Here is a 26,895-nt window from a genome sequence, read left to right as displayed (position 1 = left end):
TGATATCTAATGGAACACCTACAATGCTTTATATTTGAAACTCAGTCTCTTTCTGTTTTATAAAAATAAAAATGTTGACATTATCCTGTAATTCCTCTGCTGCTTTTCACAGTTTGGTAAATGCACACAGTTTAAGAGTTAAGCATTATAATTATGGAGTCATGGAAAAAAAAAAAGTCTACTAAACTTCAACTCTGGAGTTTTTGAAGTGGCAAACCACTTAAAAAGAAAATATATTATGTCGGCTCTTATTTGTGGATATAGTGAGGGAAAGACTCTGTAATTCAATGAGGAAAACCCTTTAATCCTCAGCTGACTTTCTTGACCAAACCAATTAGATACACAGATCAGGAATCTGCAATGGTTAACGGAGGAGGGTTAAAAGAGAGAGAAATTTTGCTCTTCTCATTTTCACCTAGTTCCCACACCTCCACCCTGTATTCCAGAAACATTTACTGTTCATAAAGCACGCTAGACTCCTTCAAGAACAACCTTTACCCTGCCTGAAACAAGGCCTAAATTCATTCTCAGATGCAAAGTGTTTACATGAATATCTGCTCTCATGGTTCCTCTCTTTCAAGATAACTCACAAAATATATTTCTCTGCAGGAATAATTCTAAATACACACAATTACCCTACTCTTTAGGGTATTGTAAGGCGGCTTTATTCAACAATGAATTATTACCCCAACCCCCCTCTAACATATGCTGCTGTTGTGCGTGCATCACCACATGGAACAAAAAGCCCTGAAGTGAGGGAACAGGGCCTAATCCACACTCCTATCCAAGATTGAATCCACTTGTGAACCAGCTGTGCTACAGTGCTGCTGTAACACGGATGAACAGCATACACATAAAATGAACAAAACTATTCTTACACTTGTAGCTCTGGTATATAACACAGGGTATAGTGTTTCAAAACAGGTATGCTTATAGTGTCTCAAAACAGGCTCAAGGAACACTAAGGAGAACTGAATTAGAAATAAGGAAGGGGGCAACTGTATAACTGGGCACCTCCGATTAGGAACCCCAAGGGCATGTGGTAGGAGACTATTTTATAGCAGAACCTAGGCCTAGATCAGGGGTGGGCAACTCTGGTCCTCGAGGGCCGGAATCCAGGTTTTCAGGATTTCCCCAATGCATATTCATTTCCCCAATGCATAATCCTGACTAGATTCCGGCCCTCGAGGACTGGAGTTGCCCACCCCTGGCCTAGATTCACTAAACTCTGTGTCCCAGATCGTTGTTGGGCGATTCGTGGCCGAGCCTTGCTGGGCGACCGATTCACAACAGTTCCTGTATTCAAATGATCTGATCGGACGCACGCCCACAAGCAATCCCATGGATCGCTGTAGAGTGATTGAGATGCATGTGTAGGAATCATTTCAATTTGTGCAGCCAGAATGGAACATAATGTCTACCCAATCAGTGTTACAGGGGGGAAGGAGGTCCTCCGCCCATAGAACATTGTGCAACCAATCATGTTAGGCGCTACTTGTGGTTCTGGCCCACTTATGTTAACTCCTCCTCCCTCTCTCTCGAGCTTGGCTACAGTAGGATAGAAAGTAAATAAAAACCAGAAAGAGCTACAGAACAGAACATATTTTAAACCCGCGGGTTAAAACCATGGCTCGCAGAGAGCAGAGAGATTTCAGTTTTATTTTGATGTTTTATTTTTTATTTTGATACTGAGATTTCAGGGCTGCAGGGCTGGGATTTCAGGGCAACAGAAAGCAGGACAGTCAGAAAGGATGTGAGCGACTGATATCAGTACACAGACAGCCCCAGCGAGAAGGCCACGAAGCAGCCTGTGAGTGTTGCTGGCCTGACACTCCTCTGCAGCAAGGTATTTATGGTTGCGGTTGTGAGGGAAGGATGGAGCGTCATCGGCGGTTCGGCTACGCAGCGGGGGTGGCGGCGGGTGCTCAAGGGTTCTGCTGCACAGGGGGATGGGATAAAGGGAAGGATGGAAGCTGGGCAAAGGGTTCCGCTGCACAGAGTGATGAGAAAGAGGAAAGGATGGAAGCTGGGCAAAGGGTTCCGCTGCACAGGGGGATGGGAGGGAGGGCAGGATGGAAGCTGGGCAAAGGGTTCTGCTGCACAGGGGGATGGGAGGGAGGGCAGGATGGAAGCTGGGCAAAGGGTTCTGCTGCACAGGGGGATGGGAGGAAGGGCAGGATGGAAGCTGGGCAAAGGGTTCCGCTGCACAGAGTGATGAGAAAGAGGAAAGGATGGAAGCTGGGCAAAAGGTTCTGCTGCACAGGGGGATGGGAGGGAGGGCAGGATGGAAGCTGGGCAAAGGGTTCTGCTGCACAGGGAGATGGGAGGGAGGGAAGGATGAAAGCTGGGCAAAGGGTTCTGCTGCACAGGGGGATGGGAGGGAGGGCAGGATGGAAGCTGGGCAAAGGGTTCTGCTGCACAGGGAGATGGGAGGCAGGGAAGGATGGAAGCTGGGCAAAGGGTTCTGCTGCACAGGGGGATGGGAGGCAGGGCAGGATGGAAGCTGGGCAAAGGGTTCTGCTGCACAGGGGGATGGGAGGAAGGACAGGATGGAAGCTGGGCAAAGGGTTCTGCTGCATGAGGGATGGGAAGGAGGGAAGGATGGAAGCTGGGCAAGGGTTCTGCTGCACAGGGGGATGGGAGGGAGGGCAGGATGGAAGCTGGGCATAGGGTTCTGCTGCATGAGGGATGGGAAGGAGGGAAGGATGGAAGCTGGGCAAGGGCTCTGCTGCACAGGGGGATGGGAGGGAGGGCAGGATGGAAGCTGGGCAAAGGGTTCTGCTGCACAGGGGGATGGGAGGCAGGGCAGGATGGAAGCTGGGCAAAGGGTTCTGCTGCACAGGGGGATGGGAGGAAGGGCAGGATGGAAGCTGGGCAAAGGGTTCCGCTGCACAGAGTGATGAGAAAGAGGAAAGGATGGAAGCTGGGCAAAGGGTTCTGCTGCACAGGGGGATGGGAGGGAGGGCAGGATGGAAGCTGGGCAAAGGGTTCTGCTGCACAGGGGGATGGGAGGAAGGGCAGGATGGAAGCTGGGCAAAGGGTTCTGCTGCATGAGGGATGGGAAGGAGGGAAGGATGGAAGCTGGGCAAGGGTTCTGCTGCACAGGGGGATGGGAGGGAGGGCAGGATGGAAGCTGGGCATAGGGTTCTGCTGCATGAGGGATGGGAGGGAGGGCAGGATGGAAGCTGGGCAAAGGGTTCTGCTGCACAGGGGGATGGGAGGGAGGGCAGGATGGAAGCTGGGCAAAGGGTTCTGCTGCACAGGGGGATGGGAGGCAGGGCAGGATGGAAGCTGGGCAAAGGGTTCTGCTGCACAGGGGGATGGGAGGAAGGGCAGGATGGAAGCTGGGCAAAGGGTTCCGCTGCACAGAGTGATGAGAAAGAGGAAAGGATGGAAGCTGGGCAAAGGGTTCTGCTGCACAGGGGGATGGGAGGGAGGGCAGGATGGAAGCTGGGTAAAGGGTTCTGCTGCACAGGGGGATGGGAGGGAGGGCAGGATGGAAGCTGGGCAAAGGGTTCTGCTGCACAGGGGGATGGGAGGGAGGGCAGGATGGAAGCTGGGCAAAGGGTTCTGCTGCATGAGGGATGGGAAGGAGGGAAGGATGGAAGCTGGGCAAGGGTTCTGCTGCACAGGGGGATGGGAGGGAGGGCAGGATGGAAGCTGGGCATAGGGTTCTGCTGCATGAGGGATGGGAAGGAGGGAAGGATGGAAGCTGGGCAAGGGCTCTGTTGCACAGGGGGATGGGAGGGAGGGCAGGATGGAAGCTGGGCAAAGGGTTCTGCTGCATGAGGGATGGGAAGGAGGGAAGGATGGAAGCTGGGCAAGGGTTCTGCTGCACAGGGGGATGGGAGGGAGGGCAGGATGGAAGCTGGGCATAGGGTTCTGCTGCATGAGGGATGGGAAGGAGGGAAGGATGGAAGCTGGGCAAGGGCTCTGCTGCACAGGGGGATGGGAGGGAGAGCAGGATGGAAGCTGGGCAAAGGGTTCTGCTGCATGAGGGATGGGAAGGAGGGAAGGATGGAAGCTGGGCAAGGGTTCTGCTGCACTGGGGGATTGGAGGGATAGAAAGATGCTGCAGGGGGAAGGCACAAGGGGATGTGTGAGAGGGGAGGAAAGATGTTGCACATGTGAGGGAAGCAAAGAGGAAGAATTGGGGTGAAGGAGAAGAAGGGAGAAAGGATCATGTACATGAAAAAAATAAGCCCTACCCAAAAATAAGACCTAGTGCCTTTTTTGGGACCCAAATGAATATAAGACACTGTCTTATTTTCGGGGAAGTCCTGGTGGAAATAAAGACAGCAAAAGAATGCATTCATGTAACCAGGTCTGTCTGTCAGGCTACTCAGTGGAATTAGAAGACTAAATGCAGGAGTTCACATTAGAAGTCACTACTCAAAAAATGATCTAGATCAGTGGTTCCCAACCCTGTCCTGGAGAACCACCAGCCAGTCAGGTTTTCAGGATAACCCTAGTGAATATGCATGAGAGAGATTTGCATATAAGGGAGATGGCAGGCATGCAAATCTGCCCCATGCATATTCATTAGGGCTATCCTGAAAACCTGACTGGCTGGTAGTCCTCCAGGGCAGGGTTGGGAACACTAATCTAGATGTCATAGTTGACGATATGTTGAAATCCTCTGCTCAGTGTAGAACAGCGGCCAAGAGATGCCTTAGAGGAGACGCGAGGTCTATATAATGACATGAATCATTTGTTTCTCTTTCCAAAAGTACAAAGACCAGGGGAGTCAGGCATCAAAGTTACCAAAATAGTAAATTTCAAACAAAAATCAAAGAAAATATTTCTTCACTCAACCTGCAATTAAACCCTGGAATTTGTTGCCAGAGAATGTGGTAAAAGCCATTAGCATAGCATGTTTTAAGAAAAAAAAAAGTTTGACTAAGTTCCTGGAAAAAAACAATTTTAAATTTTAAATTTAAAAAAAAAACAAATTTAAACTGTTAAAGTAAATTTGGAGAAAATCCACTGCTTATTCCTGTGATAAGCAACATGGAAGTGTACTCTTTAGGAATACTGTCAGGTAAGAAGATAGGAATAGTCTTACTGGGACAGGCCAATGGTCCATCAAGTCCAGAAGCCTGTTCTCACAGTGGCCAATCCAAGTCACTAGTACCTGGCCAAAACACAAAGAGTAGCAACATTCCATGCTACCGAACCAGGGCACTTATGACCTGGATTGGCCAGTGTTGGAAAAAGGATACTGGGCTTATTGACCTTCATCTGCTATAGTAATACCCAATGCTTATGCACTTACACAAATAATGTTGGCGATATAGATTGTGGTCCTAAATTTAGGAATGGAAAAGTATAGTACTGAAGGGAAATAAGAGAGAAACTTATAAGCTCCTTTATTCAGGAAGGTGGAGTACAAAGGAGGAAGAGAAAGACTATCCAAGATGGAAAGAAATCTTGAAAGTATTCATACACTGACTGGCAAGGTATTGTTATCTGTAGATAGAATAATTGAGTAGGCTGGACAGTCTTTTTCTGCTATCTTTTACTACGTTCGTATGTTGTGAGCACTCTCTAGAGCAGGATTTTCAACCCCGACCTCAGGACACATCCAACAGTCTGGTTTTCAAGATATCCACAATGAATATGCATGAATTAAATGTACATAAAATGGAGGCAGTGCATGCAAGTGTATCTCATTAATATTCATTGTAGATACCCTGAAAACCTGACTGGGCTGAGAACTGCCAATCTAGAGGGAGCATTATGGTTCGAGTCAGAAGCTGAGGGAGAGGAGTCTTGGCATGCAAGTGTGCTGACAGAGTGCTTACTAAAGGAACAGGAAACTGTGTGGGAGAAAATGCCCAGCTTATGATGAAGGTGTAGCTCTCAGGAGAACTATGAACCTGACAGTATAGTGTTCCATCCCATATAGATAGAATTACAAGTATGAAGAGAAACCCTTCTGTAGTGTAACCTACAGGTACAAAGGATCCACTGAGGATAAATTCTGAAAGGGAAGGATTTGTGCCATCTGTAAGCCTCTCAGTCAGGGAGAAGCAAAATATTATTCCGTTATTAAGCTCTGTTACAACTGTGTGATCTGAAATTGGGATTGAAGTAGAAAGGAATTTTGAATCTGAACCTAAAAGCTCAGCCCAGCTTTCTTTGAACTGTGCACACACAATTGTTCCTGTGTAAATATTTTTCCTGTTTAAATAAAAGTCAGACCATTTAGAACCATATTTCTGGGCGTGCAGGTTCTTCTCATCTGTATTTACAAACGAAGACACAACCAACATACCGGAACCTGAACAAATCTTCAATGGAAATCAAGCAGAAAAATTAACATCCATGGAAGTGAGCCTTGATGATGTACACAGGCAGATAGAAAAACTTAAAACTGACAAATCCCCGGGTCCGGACGGAATCCATCCCAGGGTTCTGAAGGAATTAAAGGAGGAGATAGCGGAACTACTGCAGCAAATTTGCAACCTATCCTTGAAAACAGGCATGATCCCGGAGGATTGGAAGATAGCCAATGTCACGACCATCTTTAAAAAGGGATCAAGAGGTGACCCGGGAAACTACAGACCAGTGAGTTTGACCTCGGTTCCGGGGAAACTGGTGGATGCACTGATTAAAGAACACATCGATGAACATCTGGAAAGAAACGAACTTTTGAAAACAACCCAACATGGTTTCTGCAGGGGGAGATCGTGCCTAACGAACTTATTGCACTTCTTCGAAGGAATTAACAAACGGATGGACAGAGGAGACCCCATAGACATCATATACCTTGATTTCCAAAAAGCCTTTGACAAGGTGCCTCACGAACGTCTACTCCGGAAACTGAAGAACCATGGAGTGGACGGAGACGTACATAGATGGATCAGAAACTGGTTGGCGGGTAGGAAACAGAGGGTAGGGGTGAAGGGCCACTACTCGGACTGGATGAGGGTCACGAGTGGTGTTCCGCAGGGCTCAGGGCTCGGACCGCTGCTATTTAATATATTCATAAATGATCTAGAAACAGGCACGAAGTGTGAGATAATAAAATTTGCGGACGATACAAAACTATTTAGTGGAGCTGGGACTAAAGAGGAATGCGAAGAATTGCAAAGGGACTTTAACAAATTGGGGGAATGGGCGGCGAGATGGCAGATGAAGTTCAACGTTGAGAAATGTAAAGTATTGCATGTTGGAAACAGAAACCCGAGGTACAACTACACGATGGGAGGGATATTATTGAATGAGAGTAACCAAGAAAGGGACTTGGGGGTAATGGTGGACATGACAATGAAGCCGACGGCACAGTGCGCAACAGCCGCTAAGAAAGCAAATAGAATGCTAGGCATAATCAAGAAGGGTATTACAACAAGGACAAAAGAAGTTATCCTGCCATTGTATCGGGCGATGGTGCGCCCGCATCTGGAATACTGCGTCCAATATTGGTCTCCGTACCTTAGGAAGGATATGGCGTTACTCGAGAGGGTTCAGAGGAGAGCGACACGCTTGATAAAAGGGATGGGAAACCTCTCATACGCTGAGAGATTGGAGAAACTGGGTCTCTTTTCCCTGGAGAAGAGGAGACTTAGAGGGGATATGATAGAGACTTACAAGATCATGAAGGGCATAGAGAGAGTAGAGAGGAACAGATTCTTCAAACTTTCAAAAAATAAAAGAACAAAAGGGCATTTGGAAAAGTTGAAAGGGGACAGATTCAAAACGAATGCTAGGAAGTTCTTCTTTACCCAACGAGTGGTGGACACCTGGAATGCGCTTCCAGAGGGCGTAATAGGGCAGAGTACGGTACAGGGGTTTAAGAAAGGATTGGACAATTTCCTGCTGGAAAAGGGGATAGAGGGGTATAAATAGAGGATTACTGCACAGGTCCTGGACCTGTTGGGCCACCGCATGAGTGGACTGCTGGGCACGATGGACCTCAGGTCTGACCCAGCAGAGGCATTGCTTATGTTCTTATGTTATTTCAGTGTCTTCATAACACCATCCAGTGCTCAAAAAGAGACTTGGTCACTTTCACTACTGACCAATTTCTCCCACAGTCTAGTACACCAGATGGATCTCATCTCAATCCTCAGATCAAAGCTTCCCAAATTGTGGGTCAGTACTTCAAATGGGGGGTCATGAAACCCGTATTTAGGGTTGTGACCCAGGTGGGCTCTCCATCATTATTCTGCACCTCCTGGAGTTGCACAATTTTTATTTGACTGCGATCATGCGATTTTTCAGCTCTGTAGCATATTCAGACAATTCAGAATACAGCTCTGAGACTCATCTAGTCATTGAAAAAACATGATCACATTACTGAGGCATTCATCAGTTCTCATTGGCTTCCAATCCAGGAAAGAATACAATTTAAATTCTACTGTATACTATTTAAAACTATAAATGGAGACAGCCCAACCTACCTAAATAACCGCCTCATCCAAACCATCTCTATCAGGCATAGAAAAACACACACCCCATTCACTTACCCCCAATCAAAGAAGTAAAACGGAAAAAACTATACAACGGACTACTGGCCACTCAGGCAGCGAAGATAGACAACCAAGTCTCCAACCCTGTTGACAACAACCCCAGACTACAAGATGTTCAGAAAGGAAATAAAAACTATACTCTTCAAGAAATCCCTTAATAAAGCTTAATACCATGACAAAGCTTAACCCCCCTCTTACCATCCCCTCCCTAACCTCAGATCCTACTTTTCCCTCTCTTGGAAACCTTCTCTGATCTAACGTTGTAACCCTTCTTCCATAACTCTTTTTGTAATCCGCTTTGAACCGAAAGGTAATGGCGGAATAGAAATCTGTAATGTAATATAATGTAATGTAATGTAATATCTTTCCACTGAAGCTGCAATGGAGCTATAAGGCAACAACTTCTCTTTTTTTTTTACTTACTAATTCCTATTTTCTTCTGTGAAATTATTACAAAAATATCACTAGAACCATCAAAGTGGTACAGCCACAAAGCTGACCCCTTATGTGGTAATTCCTGGAGTATTCTCTAGTTATCTTTTTTGTATCCTGCATTGAACCTTTTGGTAAAATGCTAGTAAATCCTTAAAACAATGTAATGTATTGACATTCATAGTAACATAGTAACATAGTAGATGACGGCAGATAAAGACCCGAATAGTCCATCCAGTCTGCCCAACCTGATTCAATTTAAATTTTTTTATTTTATTTTATTTTTTTTAATTTTTCTTCTTAGATATTTCTGGGCAAGAATCCAAAGCTTTACCCGGTACTGTGCTTGGGTTCCAACTGCCAAAATCTCTGTTAAGACTTACTCCAGCCCATCTACACCCTCCCAGCCATTGAAGCCCTCCCCTGCCCATCCTTCACCAAACGGCCATACACCGACACAGACCGTGCAAGTCTGCCCAGTAACTGGCCTAGTTCAATATTTAATATTATTTTCTGATTCTAAATCTTCTGTGTTCATCCCACGCTTCTTTGAACTCAGTCACAGTTTTACTCTCCACCACCTCTCTCGGGAGCGCATTCCAGGCATCCACTACCCTCTCCGTAAAGTAGAATTTCCTAACATTGCCCCTGAATCTACCACCCCTCAACCTCAAATTATGTCCTCTGGTTTTACCATTTTCCTTTCTCTGGAAAAGATTTTGTTCTACATTAATACCCTTTAAGTATTTGAACGTCTGAATCATATCTCCCCTGTCTCTCCTTTCCTCTAGGGTATACATATTCAGGGCTTCCAGTCTCTCCTCATACGTCTTCTGGCGCAAGCCTCCTATCATTTTCGTCGCCCTCCTCTGGACCGCCTCAAGTCTTCTTACGTCTTTCGCCAGATACGGTCTCCAAAACTCCATTCTGAAGCATAAGAACACAAGAATAGCCTCACTGGGTCAAACCAATGGTCCATCTAGCCCAGTAGCCCATCTAGGTCACTAGTACCTGACAAAACCCCCAAAAGTAGCAACATTCCCTGGGCAGGCCGCAGTTTCCACCATATGTGTCTCAATAACAGACTATGGACTTTTCCTCCAGGAAACTGTCCAAACCTTTCTTAAAACTAGCCACGTTAACCACGCGTTGCAGAGCTTAACTATTCTCCAAGTGAAAAAAAATGTTAAGGTTTTGCTGTCTTGTGGAAGAGGCTCTCTTTAGCTACATTAGCCAGGTTTATTTCCTGAAGATTGGAACAGATTCAGCCACTACAACAGAATTAGAGATGCTGAGAGAACAGGATGGCACAAAAGCATATGGAGGTCAAATACTGAAACATATTTGTATGTAATGTAATGTAATGTAATTTATTTCTTATATACCGCTACATCCGTTAGGTTCTAAGCGGTTTACAGAAAATATACATTAAGATTAGAAATAAGAAAGGTACTTGAAAAATTCCCTTACTGTCCCGAAGGCTCACAATATATAGTGCTGAATGCATCATTTTTTATAAATCCAAGATAGCTCAGCAAACATTCATTTATACATCAAAATAATACTTTTGGGTGTATAAAATTGTAAATTGTTATACATCAAAATCTATCCATTCATAAAGGAGGCAGGAATTTGAGTTTTCTAGGGTGGCACAAACATGCCCACGCAGCGACTTTTGTCACCAATAGGCTGTTCTATGTCTAGGTGGCCTGTACAAATCAGTTTCAAGTTGTAGAAGAATATTTAGCAATGTCACTTACTGTTGCTGAATATATGTATAACTTCAAACAATTTATGTTACACATTTAAAAATTGCATGTTTTCCATGCCACTGCACAATTAAGCCCTGGAATTTGTTGCCAGAAAATGTGGTGAAAGCAGTTAGCTAAGCTGGGTTTGAAAAAGGCTTGGATAACTTCCTAAAAGAAAAGTCTATAAGTAACTATTAAGATGAATTTGGAAAAACCCACTGCCTGTTCCTAGAATAAGCAGCATAATTTTACTATGTGGGATCTAGCTAGGTGCTTGGGACCTGGTTTGGCCACTATTGGAAACAGGATTTGGGCTTGATGGACCTTTGGTCTGTCCCAGTATGGAAACTTTTTATGTTCTTATGACATTAGTATATACAATGCTACTTTATAATATTGTGGACCTTTAGAAGAATTATTTTATTAATTTAAAAAAAAAACCCATCTCTCTCTTCCTTCCCCTCCTCAATGAGACCTGGTATGTATCAGTGACTTTTTATTTCCTCCATGGTGAAACTGTACAGCTCTACAAGGTATACCAATGGGTCAATATTATGCCAGCAGAGGTCAGAATTTTAAGCTCTGAACACTGTAGCTAATTCAAATCTAGATATTCAGTGCCAGGCCATGTCTAAACACTAGCATTGAATAGCCAGGACTTCAGCAAACCCAGAAGTTATGTGGGTACCACAGAACCTGCATGCTTAAATCAGGCAAACATGGGATTGATAAAATGTAGTCCTATCTGTTCAGGTATGGCTGTAGGCATTGACACTGAATCTTGTCAGAGTTAACTTCCGGGTCTGCTTTCTCTCCATCTCCTGACTGCCCTGTTAAATACCACTGAATATCAATGGCCAGGCAGTAGAGAATAGAGCCTCTCCTACCTGCCTATACTATGCTGAATATCAACCCCCTAATGTATACTAACAACATCACTCTAGGGCAGGGGTGTCAAAGTCCCTTCTCGAGGGCCGCAATCCAGTCAGGTTTTCAGGATTTCCCCAATGAATATGCATGAGATCTATTTGCATGCACTGCTTTCATTGTACGCTAACAGATGTCATGCATATTCATTGGGGGAAATCCTGAAAACCCGAATGGATTGCTGCCCTCGAGGAGGGACTTTGACACCCCTGCTCCAGGATCAGAGGGAAGGCAGCAGCATGATGACCAGAAGAATCACTGCAATCTACCAAGTGAAATGACATTGTGTTTTGTACGTTACTTCTGGTAAATTCTTTGTAGCTTTTTCCTTACCATTCTTTATAACCTACTCAACTATAGCCACCCATCTCCCACCTTTCTCTTATCACATGTATGTATAGTAGATTCATTGGGTAATAAAAATCATTGCACAATATAATCACACAATTTTTCTGTTCAAAATGTTTGATTTTGTTAAAATGTAAAATTGATAAAGAAAGAAAGAAACCAGGATGGAAACAACAGTAAGGGCGGACGGCTTGGAATCGTTATGGGTTAAGCTGACAGGAGGAAAGGGAGCAGACATAAAATTGGGGCTCTACTACCGCCCACCAGGACAACTGGAGGCAAACGACCAGGACCTGGAAGCTGAATTGAGGCAGGTATGCAAAAGCGGAAGTGTGGTGGTGATGATGGGTGACTTCAACTACCCTGGGATAGACTGGAAAACTGGACACTCAAATTGCACGAGAGAAACAAAATTCCTGGAGGTGGTGAGGGACTGTTTCATGGAGCAGCTGGTCAAGGAACCAACACGGGGAGATGCCACTCTTGACCTAATACTCAACGGGCTAGGGGGACCCGCAAAGGACGTGGTAGTACTAGAACCATTAGGAAACAGCGATCACAGCATGATCCAGTGCAAGCTAGAAATGGGAGCATCAAAGGTGAAAAGAACTACAACAACAGCATTTAACTTTAGAAAAGGAAATTACGAGGCCATGAGGAACATGGTGGGAAAGAAACTCAGCAACAGCTCAAGGAAGATGGATACCGTAGAGGATACCTGGGCCCTACTTAAGGGCACGGTGCACGAAGCACAAAACCTGTATGTCCCCAGGTTCAGGAAAGGGTGCAAAAAAAATCAAACCAAAAACCCGGCGTGGATAACAAATGCGGTGAAAAAGGCGATAAGAGACAAGAAAACATCATTTAGAAAATGGAGAAGGGACCAAACAAAGGACAACCAGAAGGAACACAAAAGGCACCAAAAGGACTGTCACCGAGAGGTTAGGAAAGCAAAAAGAGAATATGAGGAGAGGCTGGCGGGGGAAGCAAGAAACTTCAAACCATTCTTCAGGTATGTGAAGGGGAAACAACCAGCCAGGGAAGAAGTGAGACCGTTAGACGATGGAGACAGGAAGGGAGTAGTAAAGGAAGAAAAAGAGATAGCTGACAGGTTAAACAAGTTCTTCTCATCAGTCTTCACGAGAGAGGACACATCCAACATCCCAGAACCCAAGGAGCACCTAAACGGAAACCCTGATGAGAAGCTAGTCCAACTAGAGGTAAACAAAGAGGATGTTCTCAGAAAGATAGACAGACTAAAGAGCGACAAATCACCAGGTCCGGACGGCATCCACCCAAGGGTATTAAAAGAACTGAGAAACGAAATAGCAGATACACTAAGCCAAATATGTAACCTATCCTTAAAAACTGGGGAGATCCCAGAAGACTGGAAAATAGCCAATGTCACGCCCATCTTTAAGAAGGGATCAAGGGGTGACCCGGGAAACTACAGGCCGGTGAGCTTGACCTCGGTTCCGGGAAAGATGATGGAAGCACTAATCAAGGACACAATCTGCGAATACATAGAAGGCAATGGACAACTGAAGGCGAGCCAGCACGGCTTCTGCAAGGGAAGATCGTGCCTCACGAACTTACTGTATTTCTTTGAGGGAATAAACAACCAGGTGGATAAAGGGGAATCCATAGACATCATTTACCTTGACTTCCAAAAAGCCTTCGATAAGGTACCTCACGAAAGACTACTTAAGAAGCTGTGGAGCCAAGGGGTGCAGGGGGATATCCACCGATGGATCAAACACTGGCTGGCAGGCAGGAAGCAGAGGGTTGGAGTAAAGGGCCATTACTCAGACTGGCAGTGGGTCACGAGTGGAGTTCCACAGGGGTCGGTGCTGGGACCAATCCTGTTCAATATATTCATCAACGACATGGAGACGGGGACGACATGTGAGGTTATCAAATTTGCTGATGACACCAAGCTTTGCAGCAGGGTTAGAAACGCGGAAGACTGTGAGGTCCTGCAAAGAGACCTAACAAGACTGGAAGAGTGGGCAAAAAAATGGCAAATGAGTTTTAATATAGAGAAATGTAAGGTCATGCATGTAGGGAAGAAGAACCCGATGTTCAGCTACAAAATGGGGGGATCACTGCTAGGGGTAAGCAACCTTGAAAGAGACCTGGGGGTGATGGTGGACACAACATTGAAAGCATCAACTCAGTGCGCAACGGCCGCAAAGAAAGCGAACAGAATGTTGGGTATCATTAAAAAGGGTATCTCGACCAGGACGAAGGAAGTCATCATGCCGCTGTATCGTGCAATGGTGCGCCCACATCTGGAGTACTGTGTCCAATACTGGTCGCCGTACCTCAAGAAGGACATGGCAGTACTCGAGGGGGTCCAGAGGAGAGCAACTAAATTGATAAAAGGTATGGAAAACTTTTCGTATGCTGACAGGTTGAAGATGCTGGGGCTCTTCTCCCTGGAAAAGCGGAGACTTAGAGGAGACATGATAGAAACCTTCAAAATCCTGAGGGGCATAGAGAAAGTAGACAGGGACAGATTTTTCAGACTGTGGGGAACCACTAACACAAGGGGTCACTCGGAAAAATTGAGAGGGGACAGGTTTAGAACAAATGCTAGGAGGTTCTTTTTTACCCAGAGGGTGGTGGACACATGGAACGCGCTTCCGGAGGTTGTGATAGCCCAGAGCACATTGCAGGGTTTCAAGGAAGGTTTAGACAAGTTCCTAAAAGAAAAGGGGATTGAGGGTTACAGATAAAAAAGAAGAGGTAGGTTACAGAAACGGACAGGAACCACATTACAGGTCATAGACCTGACGGGCCGCCGCAAGAGCGGACCGCTGGGCGCGATGGACCAATGGTCTGACCCAGTGGTGGCAACTTCTTATGTTCTTAAAGAAAGAAAAAAAAAATCATTGCACAACAGGGAAATCCTGCGTGCTTGATCTATTACTATGAGGAGCTGGAGTATAGGACAAAATATTGTGTTGTACTGTGCTTGTTTTCTTTGTGAAACACTAATCTCAAAATGGAAATCAAATTTTACAAATACATATATATTCTTTAGGATATTTGTTCACACAAGAAAATACAAGTGGCTGAATTTGAACTAAACAGGTTTCCTGTAAATACCTGCAGTCTGGGAGATGCTGTTTCTTTTATCCAAAATGTTAAGATTGCCTTTTTAATTTATAAAACTGCTATTATGCATTGTTCTTAGACAAACAGGGTACACCTCACATCACAAGTCACCGAAAACTAGATTCTTCTTCCTCCTTATTACTTATTCATAGAGAGAAAGTGCTTTCAGCCACTTCTTTAGGGGAAGCCATTACAAATTATGATATAATGCTACATTATTTATTAGAAAAGAACCCAGCGCAGTGGAAACCCAGTTCCCTTACCTTGATCGTCTCGTACGAGTCAGTAATAAGGGCGATAAAGAGACTGAGGATCATGTAGATGAAGAGGCTGATGAAGGAATAGAGATACAGGCGGCTGAAGAGCCAGACCAGGGTGCTCTTCTGCTGGATCTGGGCAAACGTTGCAAACATGTCGTCCCCGTTGACCAATGAGAACAAGCATTCGGCAACCGTGTTCAGGTCTTCAAACTGCAACAAAATGGGAAGGGGGAAAAAAAAAAAACATTGCTGGAATTAAGCAGGAAAAAAAAAGAACTGATGCTTGATTTGGGGGTTTTATAGAATCATTCATCTTCTGAAACTTTGTCCTCTGGGAGTATTTGGCCTTTGAAGCGTGCACTATGGAGCTCCCTGCAAAGCCCCATTAGTCGTTTTCCTGACCACAATCCCTTTTCCCAGCTCACATTACTGTTTAGGGCAGGGAACTCCCAACTGGAGCATCGAGAACCAGATTATGTTGCCTAGGACAGTGGTTCCCAACCCTGTCCTGGAGGACCACCAGGCCAGTCGGATTTTCAGGATAGTCCAAATGAATATGCATGAGAGAGATCTGCATGTAATGGAAGTGCCAGGCATGCAAATCTGCTCCATGCATATTCATTAGGGCTATCCTGAAAACCCGACTGGCCTGGTAGTCCTCCAGGACAGGGTTGGGAACCACTGGCCTAGGACACAATAAACCTTCAGACACTAGAACTTACAGAAGCATCAGGACAGCCCACGCCGATGGAGAGTTATGGAACACAATATTCAAAAGCTTTTAACTGGGTAAAGTGGCTTAACTGAAATCCATCCCTCTTAATAATAATAATAATATTATCACGCACTCCTCTTCCTACCCAAGTTTCAGAAAATTAGTAAAAACAAACTTGTTTAACCGATTTGTAACCTAAGACCTCTTAAGCCTCATCTCTTCAACTCTAACTGAATTGTTTCCCCAAGATCTCTTATGCCTTACCTCTGTATCCTACTCACCTGTATTTTGATGACTTTACATTGTACCTATATTCGCTGATTGTCCAGCCCTTCTTTGTTGTAAACCGCCTCAAACTACCACAGCTTTGGCGGTATATAATAATAAAATTATTATTAGTATTATTATTAACTGTATCTAAAAGCAGGCAAGTTCCACAGTGTGCATACTTTTAGCCATGAGAGGTATTCTTCTGTGTGTTCAGGTTGGGGAAGGAAACACAGCAATGTACACACATGGGATCTAATTCTATATACAGCACAAAAAAAAAAATTTAAAAAAAATCGGTGCCGACTAGAACAGTGCTTACTACAATTCTATGAGGAGCATGTACCTTTTACAGAATTGCATTAAGTGTTAATGCGTTGCATAATTTTTAGGCGCATCCACTTAGGTCATCTAAAACCAGGCCTAAATGCCTGCACCTAAGTTGTGCATGGATCAGGCATATTTTATAACAATGCGCATAGAGAATGACACAGGGACAAATTGTTCCCTGTCCCCGCGGGAACTCATTTTCCTATCCCTGCCCCTTTCCTGCAAGCTCCATCCTCATCTGAACAAGCCTCAAACTTTCAAATCATAAGTGTTCGAGACTTGTGCGGTTAAGGCAGAGCTTACAGCAGGGCTGCCCAAGTCCGGTCCTCAAGATCTACCGGCAGGCCAGGTTTTCTGGATATCCACAATGAATATGCATGAGAGACATTTGCCTGCACTGCCTTCTTGGTATGCAAATCTCTCTCATGCACATTCATTGTGGATATCCTGAAAACCTGGCCTGCCGGTAGATCTCGAGGACTGGAATTGGGCAGGGACAGAAACAGTGACAAAACTTGCAGGGACAGGACGGGGAAGTTGAGTTCCGGCGCGTAACTTTCAGGAACTCTTACGAACTGCTTATGCCCCTCCCCTGGCCCTGCCTCCTTTCAAATTCATGCACTGGAGTTGGCAAAAACCTTTTATAGATGCCAATTTGCATCAATTATGTGTTTAATGTTGGCACTGATTAGGCCAATTAAGTTGTATGCACTGAATTGCGCACCCAACTAAAGGCTCCATATACAAAATTTGGAGGACGATGCCTTCCCTTCTACCACCCCCAGAAATAGTAAATGAAAAGCATCTGCCTGATTCTATCTATTTTGCATTTGTTCGTTTTCAAAGAGAAACAATGCAGTTTTCATAAAAGAACAGTAAAGAATGGCATGACCCAGGGTTCTATTTGGATGAGGGCCAATGTTTAACTTATCCTTTAATAATCTGAAAAAGGGAGAAACAAGAGAAGCGATTAGAATTGCACATGACCCAAAGGGAGTCCGAGCTGTTAAATGAAGCGGATTGTGAAGGATTATTGGAGGAGATGTCTAAATGGCACATTCATTTTAATGTGGACGAGCATGTAAAAATCATAATTAAGAAATAATTTTTTCAAAAGATATTTACACCCATAAATTGGCCACCTGAAAAATTCCACCACCATCATGCTCACCCTCCTCCATGGGAGCAACTGTGTTAATTTAGACACTTACATTCATATACCTATTCTGTAGGGGATAAATGTTTACAATAATGGCATTTACATGTCTATATGTGCACATACATGTGTAACTACCAAAATTCAGTGTGTAAATGTGGAACAGGGGTGAGACTCAAACTTATGTATAAGTTACCTGGCTATCTGAAGCACTTAAGCACTAACACAGACCAGCTCTTTGACAGGCATAAGAGCAAAGAAAAAAGAAAAAAAAAAGTTAGCTGGCAGCCATTTTTGCGTTGACTGTGAAAGTTGTGGAGGATTTGCACGGAGGGTCGTGGTGGATTGCCTTTGATGCAGGAAGTTTTTCACCCCTGACACAGCAAACGCGAAACGGAGATTTCCCCGTCAGGTGGGCAGCTGGGACTTCATGGACAGCTTAGTTTTTCTTTTTTTTCCTTGCTCAAGTTGCAATATTTCTGACTGTGCCTCTGGACTGCAATCTTTTTTCACACAATGTTTGGATGTGAGATTTTGGCGTGCTGGATGTGAAGTGTTTTTTTGGGGGGGCTGCTACTGTGCCTCATTTTTTCACCACTGTTTTTGATATAGTGAAGACATACAAGTTGAGGTTTTTTTTTAGCCATATGAAGCTTAACTGAGGCTTTTTCTCCATTTTTTTTTTCGTGTCTTCTTTTTTTCAGACTATGGATATATGTGTGATGTGTGGGTGGCCTTGCAGTGTCCCATAAGACCCCTGAATGTTCGATTTAGGGCACATTTTGAGGTAAATGGTGATTATTTGTGTCCCTATCCAAGTTAGTTTGGGGCAAGTCACTTAATTCCCATTGCCCCAGGTACATTAGATAGAATGTGAGCCCGACGGGACAGATAGCGAAAAATACTTTTGAGTACCTGAATAATTTGTAATCCGCATAGAATTGTAGGATATGCAGAATAGAAATTATTATTATTATTATTATTTTTAATAATAATCATCTAAATTTTGCATTTCTTGTATACACCACCTCTTTCCTGTATTTAGAACCCAAAGTGGTTTACTGAACCTTCTACTTTAACTGCTCGGACATAAAAGTTCCTTTCCTGTCACCATAATGGAAGAAACAAACCCCCAATGGACAAACCACACTGCTTAGAACTGTCCATCCACATCCTGCATCAATACCGATGAATATCCTCAGTTCTTGGAAGGACTTGATATTTAGAGTGTAAAACCCAGCCAAGAGCATCTGGTAGACTGGGCATAACTGAGATGATACTAAAATGTTATTACGATGATTATTATTAGAAGACATCGGTAAGTTCAAATTTCTGCCTCAGGATTTTTCTTCCACTATTTTAAACCCCATTGCTTCTGTAGCCAGGGTCTGTGTCTTTTCACCAGGCTTGGAGGGAGTTCTAGTTTTAATTTGCATTGTGTTTCATAATACAGGAGGAAGCTGCAACTTAAAAATCCTGGGCAGAAATGCTGAAACCAATCCAGACTGATATGTACTACACAACAGCGCCCCCTAGTGACAAATCTGATGAATCGCATGGCAAGCAGCACTTTTTGTTTTGTTTTTTTCAAACAAGTAAGAACAAAACTATTTCATCTTGACTATCTCTAAGAGGAGTAGCCTGATTCGTGCAGGACCTGAGAACTGGGTTCAATTTTCACTGTAACTCCTTGTAACTCCAAGTCACTTAACCCTCCATTGTCCCAGGTGCATATGTGCCTATATACAAAATTCTTTGATTGTAACAACAGAAAGGCAGTACCGTATTTTTCGCTCCATAAGACACACTTTTTCCACCCCCAAAAAGGTGGCTGACTTCCTATAGGATGTGCCTCTCGCCACACAAGTCACATCCTGTAGGCAGTCAGCCAGCACGACTCTCCTCCTCGCCTGTGTGTTGCGGCACACAGTTTGCGATATATTGACCTACAGCCTGAAAGATTAGTCATCTTTCAATTCTCACAATATTTATCCATTCAAGGATGCTTTCAACTCCTAACTCCCACCCACCATATACCACCCATCATTCTCTCTACAAGAAACTCCCCAACCCCTATCTGTCCCATTTGCTCTGTCTGTCATAATAAGATTATAAGCTCTTCCGAAAAGGTTGAATGTATAGCACTGAGTATGCTTTCCAGTCCTATAGAAATGATAAGTAGTAATAGTTAAAATCACCAACGCTCTGGTGAATGACGTTTTCTATTATGGCCGGGCCAAGCCCCAGGTGAGTGGGAAAACCCAGCTCAGACCAAAGATTTTCAGTGCGCCTTTTATGTGGCTGGTAGATGGAAAACCCGGACACTGGATTTCTTATAAAAAAAACAAAACTTCACCAGGTATATTGTACGCAACAGAAAAATTATCCAAAACCAAAATAATTGCTTTTAACAGTTTCTGGTAATACAGTTCACTTCACTCCAGGGACTGGACAGTCCTTGTCAGCAGCATATAAGCAAAAAAAAAAAAAAAAAAAAATCAAAATATACTTTACAGTCTCTTGGATTCTTAAGCTCTCCTCATATGGGGCCACTAGCTACTCCTAGCCACAGTTCTACCAGCACTATAGGTACCAGCACTACTCAAAATTACAATGCAAAAATCATGTGGCAAAAATGTATTGTCTCACTCTGTTTTAAAAATTAGCAGGCTGTGTGGAAGCAAGCCTCCCTTTTGCACATAGCTGTTCAGGCCCTCCCAAAATGTCCTCAAAAGTCCTTTAGCTTTGGTTCTTTGGAGACTTTGCTAGATGAGGTTTTAAGCACACTTTAAAACTCAGGCACTGCTGCCGTGTTACTATCTGTAGCCTTAATTCAGCCCAGGTTTCTTTAGCAGAGACTTTTCTTTTACTTTGAGGACGGAAACAGCTTCTCACTGGTCATTCACATGTCCATGCCTTCCTCTAGCACATATTCCCCTGGGTCAGTCTCACTGTACCTCCTCCCACCCTGTATCACTGGAGCTAGAGTAATAATCTCCGGTTTCCATTAATTCTTCTGCTTCTCTCTCCAACGCCCATCCCCCTCTCTCTGGGTGTTTGGAAGTTTCTCAAAGCAGGTTTATTCCTTGTCTGAGCAAACCTCCAGCCCTTCCCCCCCCCAAAGGCTCAACTGGGTAACTATAGTACCTCTCTGGAGACAAGCTTCCTGCCCTTCCTTGTGGGCCTGGAGAAAACCCCTGTTTATGGTGGGTAGAAAAAGTTTCAAAACTGCCCTCAGTGTGCAGTGCTTTGCTTCCCCCATTTGAATCAGCTGGGGCTAATTTATTCATTTGCAGTCTGTCCCCCACCCCCTGCTGGGTTGATTCTTTGTTTCGCTTCAGCTCTGGGAAAGGAGTAATAGGAGATAGATAGCGTTTTGTGTGCCTCCCTGCCGGAATTCCTGGTTGGGAAATCCCCTGCCTTTTCTCTTTTCTTTCTTTCTGTACTGAAATTGGGCTTTTAGCAGAGTGTACAGGCTTCATTTTGGTGACAACTGGTTTAAGGGCTGTACTTTTGGTTGGGCTAGCAGTCTTTTTAGCCGTGACAGGAGCTTCCCTGTCACACTATGTACACTTCCCATGGTCTCATGGGCTGCATAACATTCAATGATAGGCTGCAAGTTACTCACCACTCAAAGCCAGTTATACATTTACTAGCTGGAGGTCAACATGAAAGTAGCCTATTCAGGTACAGTGATACCTTGGTTTACGAGCATAATCCGTTCCAGAAGCATGCTCGTAATCCAAAGTACTCGTATATCAGGAGGGCCTGAAACAATTCGTTCCACAACCAAGATTTACTAAGGTGGCCCAGGGATGGGTGGGTACATGTCTGTGGGTGCTGCAGCCCTTGCAGCGTGGTGGTTTCCTTTCCCCGGGGTCCTCATGCGGCTCTCCTCACTCTTCGGTGATGCCTTTGCCGTTAACCAGCGCCTCCCGGCTTCTGATTCAAGCCGGCCATCCTCCAGACGCATACGCAGGACCTCTGCGTGCTTGTACGTGGTGCGCGTGTTGTTGGAGCGATGCCAGCTTGACGGGGGAGTTCAGAGGTCCTGCGCATGCGTCTGGAGGATGGCCGGCTTGAATCGGAAGCCAGGAGGCGCTGGTTAACAGCAAAGGCATCGCCGAAGAGTGAGGAGAGCTGCACAGGGACCCCGGGGAAAGGAAACCACCACGTTGCAAGGGCTGCAGCACCCACAGATAGGTACCCACCCGCCCCTGGGCCACCCTAGTGAGAGCTCGTGTAGCGAGTCAACACTTGTTTTGCGAGACAAAAGTTTTCTGAGTGTTTTGCTCGAGAGGCACTGGAACTGAGCCTCCTTGTCCTGCACCAGTCTTGCAGGAGCGCAGGTTGCAGAGCAGAAGAAAGTACTGCTGCCAAAACCAGATGATCGACTCTCTCACTCTGGAGAGGACAAAAAGCGGAGGAGCAAGAGCTGCCGAGTTGCCCACTAGCTTGTATCACTGGAGAGCAAAGAGAAAAGAGGAGCCAGAGAGGAGCCTTCACTGTGAGCGATTCATGGCGCAGTGCCCTGTTCTACCTGCTCACGCAGCAGTGATCCTAAGGTCAAGCAGAGAGCTGGACTCAAGCAAGACAGCATGTGAAATGCTGGACCAAGGGGAAGGAAAAGAGAATGGACAAGTAGCTGCAGGAAGCAGGAAAGGGGGTGAAATGCTGTACTAGAGGAATAAGAAGGGGGAGAGGGATGCTACAGCTGGACAGAGGAAGGTGTGTGTGTGGGGGGGGGGGAAGAGATGCTGCAACTGGACCAGGGCTACTAAGTACAAACATCAGAGGCAGTTGCCTCAGGCTCTACAAACTAAAACAAATATCTTACATGTTGCTTATGGAATCTGTGTAATGTACATACATAATGCACATTATATTTATACCCTCAGGCCCAGATTCAGTAATCGGCGGCTGCCTTAAAAGTGGCTGCCAATCACATGTCAATCATGCGATGGCACCGGATACAGAATCGCACCTATCTTTGATGTGAATCACACCTCCGTAGGCGCTTTAGGCAAGCTAACACTTCCGGCATTAGCCACACCCATAGTGGCATTAGGCAGCCTAAAGCGTCTATGGAGGCATGATTTTGGTGCTGGTAGGCGCCTTGAAACTCAGTTCAAGATGTCATTTTTTACTGAGCTTGAGGACTTACTAGTGCCTTAAAAAAGAAGAAGAAGAAAAAAAAAAAAAATCGGTGCCAGTTAGAGAACCTGGGCCTCGGTGTCTTGTTTCACATGAGCAATATACTTCTCCCTCCGAATCTGCAGTTTCAGTATCCGCTGACTCGGTTATTCACGATTTTTAATTTTGGGGCTATTTTTAAGCCCTCTGAAACTCCCCGGAACCTTACCTGGTGGTCTAGCGGGCTTTCAGGGCAGGAGTGATCTTCCTACGCTCCTACCCTGTGCAGAGCACTCATAGGAAATGGCTTCCGTGAGCTCCCGTAGTCTCTCGAGACTATGACGGGAGCTCACAGCAGCCATTTCCTATGAGTGATCTGCATGGGGCAGGAGTGTAGGAAGATCACTCCTGCCCTGAAAGCCCCGCTAGACCACCAGGCACGGTTCCGGGGAGTCTCAGAGGGCTTAAGGTAAGGTCTGGGATTCCAGGGGAAGGTGGGGGGATGAGTCAGAACTGGCCCAAATAGTATTCGCGGTTTTTTAAATATTCGCGGGCCGACTCTGCCCCTAACCCCTGCGAATATTGAGAGAGAAGTGTACTCTCAACAGCTCATGACTTGCCTCACTTGTCATCAGGCTACTGTTTTTACTATCTGTAACTTCCTCATCATATAAAATGCCTTATTTATTTTTAAATATCAGTTGTCAAGGAACCAAGTCACATTTTTCACATATTCTTAAAAATGCAAGCAAAAAAAAAAAAATAATAATAAATAAAATATGGATTTTTTAACATGAGGAGGAAGTTAAAAATCATAAAAATATAGAAGCTGGATGATGAGCGAGGTGAGTCATGAGCTACTGAGAGGATGCTCATGTGAAATGAGTCATCACTGATGGCATAGTACAATGTACATTACACACATCCCATATGCAGCATGTAAGACCTTTGTTTTAATATTCTTAGAGTTGGGACCGATGTAGTGATTTGTTATTTCTCCCACTATTTAAATATTTAGACCATTACAAGTGATTTATTATAAACAGGGGCCCATAAGGAAAAGTGGCCTTGAATTAGATCATCAGATTGGGGCAGGATACCAAGAATCCTGCCAACTTGCTGTGGTGTTCTGTGCAAAACCTTTCCCTTCCCCATGGCTAATAACAGAAGATGCATTAAAATGCACATCGCCCCCCCCCCCCCCTGTTTCTGCGGAGCTAGTACTGAAGAGAACTGAGATTTTGAGACTTTCTCTGTAGGAGATGTACATGTTAATTGCCATCTCCTGCTGCAGGCTAGGAAAAGAGGGTGATAACAGAAGTCAGTGGCAAGGAAACCTCAGGAATGACCATAAGAAGTGAAAGGGTCCAGAAACTAAGTGCGAAGGAAGTAACAATGGAATCAGATTAAAGAGAGGGAGTGAGAGGAGAAGGAATGGAGAGAGGGAAACGTTGAAAAATGAAGGGTCAACATGTAAGCAGGGAAGGAAGAAGGAAATCAGTCAAAAAGCATGGAGGGAGCAAAGAGACCAGATTGGAAGGAGGGGCAGCATTGTGACAAGAAAAGGAATAGTGAAAAGGGATGAGAGAGGGAAGAAGGAAGGAGGGAAGGGGAAAGAAGGAGTAGAGAGATGGTGTTAAGGATCGAGAGGGACTGGAAAAGGGTTAAGGGGCAATGTAAAGATAAAAGAGGATGTCAGAAGAGCAGATTAAGGGGGTAGGACAGAGCATGGATATGGAACTGGGGTCATTACTCATATTATACTGGTAATATGTTGTTATTATTGGCTCAGTGTATCATAAGCCATATTGTTCACAACTTAAGAGCACTGGGGAGCAGGATGGAGAAGCCCATTTCTGATTGAGTATCCCAAGTGCAGAAAAGGCTGGTCCCAGCTCTAGTTTATACATATAATAGCGCTGAATATCTGGATTAAAGTTAAATGCCGACACCGGCCACCAGTGCAACTGAATATTGACCCCTGGAATTATTAATTTGGAAAACACTTTATAGGGGGGAGAAGGAAAGCACACTTTAAATAGTCTTATTTCTATCCCCAATTTTCCCTGCACGAAACACTCAGAAGCTCTTAGTGGCCTGAGGTTTAAGAAGGAAGTCTCCTCTCAAACTCCCTCTTGACTCACACTATGAATCATTTAGAGCCTGCTGCACTAGCCTCCTTGACTATCGGTTCCAAAGCAATGGTAGGCATTCAGATCTATAAACTAGGACATATGACAGGGCACAGAAACAGCAAAAAAAAAAGGCAGTTTATGCAGATGAAGTACCCATTTCAGAACCCTTTTCTTAGGAACAGCTGTTGAATCCTGGAGTAAACTAACAAATAAGAACATAAGAATTACCGCTTCTGGGTCAGACCGGTGGTTCATCGTGCCCAGCAGTCCGCTCCCGCGGCAGCCCTTAGGTCAAAGACCAGTGCATCTTTAGTTCTTTAGCCCAGTGTTCTTCAACCACCAGTCCATGGACCAGTGCCGGTCCACAGAAATTTCCTGCCGGTCCACAGGGCCAGCACGTGCATCAGGCCCAAAACAGTGTTCTTCAACCGCCGGTCCACAATGCAATCGATGCAGCGTTATCTTCGAGCCAGCTCCCTCTTTCTCACTGATCCAGTGCACAAAGCCATGGGCAGTGGCTCCTATGCGCGTCCTGCGCCTGAACCAGAAGCCTTCTCTCTGACGTTCCAACGGTCAGAGGGAAGGCTTCCAGATGAGGCACGGGACGTGCAAGGTGCAATTAGTACTATTATGAAGGCGGGGTCTGGGGTGGAGATTGGGTAGAGATGGGCGGGGTCTGGCCCACGACTTAGCTCAATGTTCTTCAACCTCCGGTCCACGGACCGATGCCGGTCCACAGAATAATTATTTTATTTCTGTCAGTCCATAGGTGTAAAAAGGTTGAAAAACACTGCTTTAGCCCATCAGCAACCAAAGACACTATGACCCTGACGCTAGAAAGTCCACCTAAAAAGTCTGACCACCTACTCCTAGAATTCACCATATTCTGGAAAGAGATATCAATAACCAAACTGACCCCCTGAGTAGTCTCTTATTATAGCAACAAAGTAGCCCCTGAATCGTACTGGAATGAAATAGATAACTCATTACTATTCCTCCCCATCCCTGACTAAGACTTCCTGGACCACTGGAAAATGATCAATGAATAAATTCCACTCAAAAGCTGCAAAATAATCCAAAGATCATCAGAGAGGTGATTCGACTCAGCACTTAGGTCCCTAAAAAGAGCTTGCCGACAAGCCGAGCACTACCAACTAAACACCGGTCGCAGGACTAGTAACATACAGCAAAAAACTATTAAGCAAGGGTTGTAGCACAATCATAATCCAGATCTTCAGTGATTTTGGATTTAGCAGCCCAGCCCTCTCCTGGTTCCTAACCACTCCTGGTTCCTAACCACTCTGCACTATTCTGTGCAAAAGGATTGTGAATTTTATGACAGCTGGCACCCTCCCAGCAGGGTCCCCCAAGGATTCCCACTTTCACCATCTATGTTCAACCTTTTAATGCAATCCTTGGAAGCCAACCTAGATCTCACATGAATAAAGCATTTCACCGATGCAGGCCACATAACGATCATGCTACCTGCAATGGCTGCCTTAGCCAATACCTTCACCGCTGTCAAAAAATGTGTCTATATCGTACAAAACTGGACTTCAACCCATTGCCTCAAACTAAATAAGAACAAAATCAAATTACTTTCGCTAGGACCCTCAACTGACCCACACTACAATCCAAGGATTACAGTAGACGACACAGACTTTCCACTAGAACCACAATCCCGAATCTTAGGAGCAGAAATTGATAACTACCTATCCATGAAAATGAAGAGCCACATATAATCAATAATAAAACAATCTTTCCTTGTGATGAGAAAGCTAAAAGCTATCAGAAAATACTTCAAAACAGAGGCTTTCCAAATCTTAGTGCAATCCCTAATCCTATCT

General features: G+C 44.8%; 1 protein-coding gene across 4 annotated transcripts in view; it reads right to left on the bottom strand.

Moving 5' to 3' along the window:
- Window positions 1-26,895, bottom strand: part of MCOLN2 (mucolipin 2) — a 97,110-nt gene that overhangs the window by 24,534 nt on the left and 45,681 nt on the right. For all 4 annotated transcript variants that reach the window (XM_033917073.1, XM_033917076.1, XM_033917075.1 and 1 more), the window contains exon 12: window positions 15,316-15,522. In XM_033917073.1, the coding sequence (XP_033772964.1) occupies window positions 15,316-15,522 (207 nt within the window). The remainder of the gene's footprint in view (window positions 1-15,315; window positions 15,523-26,895) is intronic.

Source organism: Geotrypetes seraphini, chromosome 12 (assembly GCF_902459505.1).
Source record: "Geotrypetes seraphini chromosome 12, aGeoSer1.1, whole genome shotgun sequence".
In the NCBI taxonomy this organism is placed as follows: domain Eukaryota; kingdom Metazoa; phylum Chordata; class Amphibia; order Gymnophiona; family Dermophiidae; genus Geotrypetes; species Geotrypetes seraphini.
The sequence above is the reverse complement of the archived record's forward strand: the minus strand, read 5'-3'. Positions and strand labels throughout refer to the sequence as shown.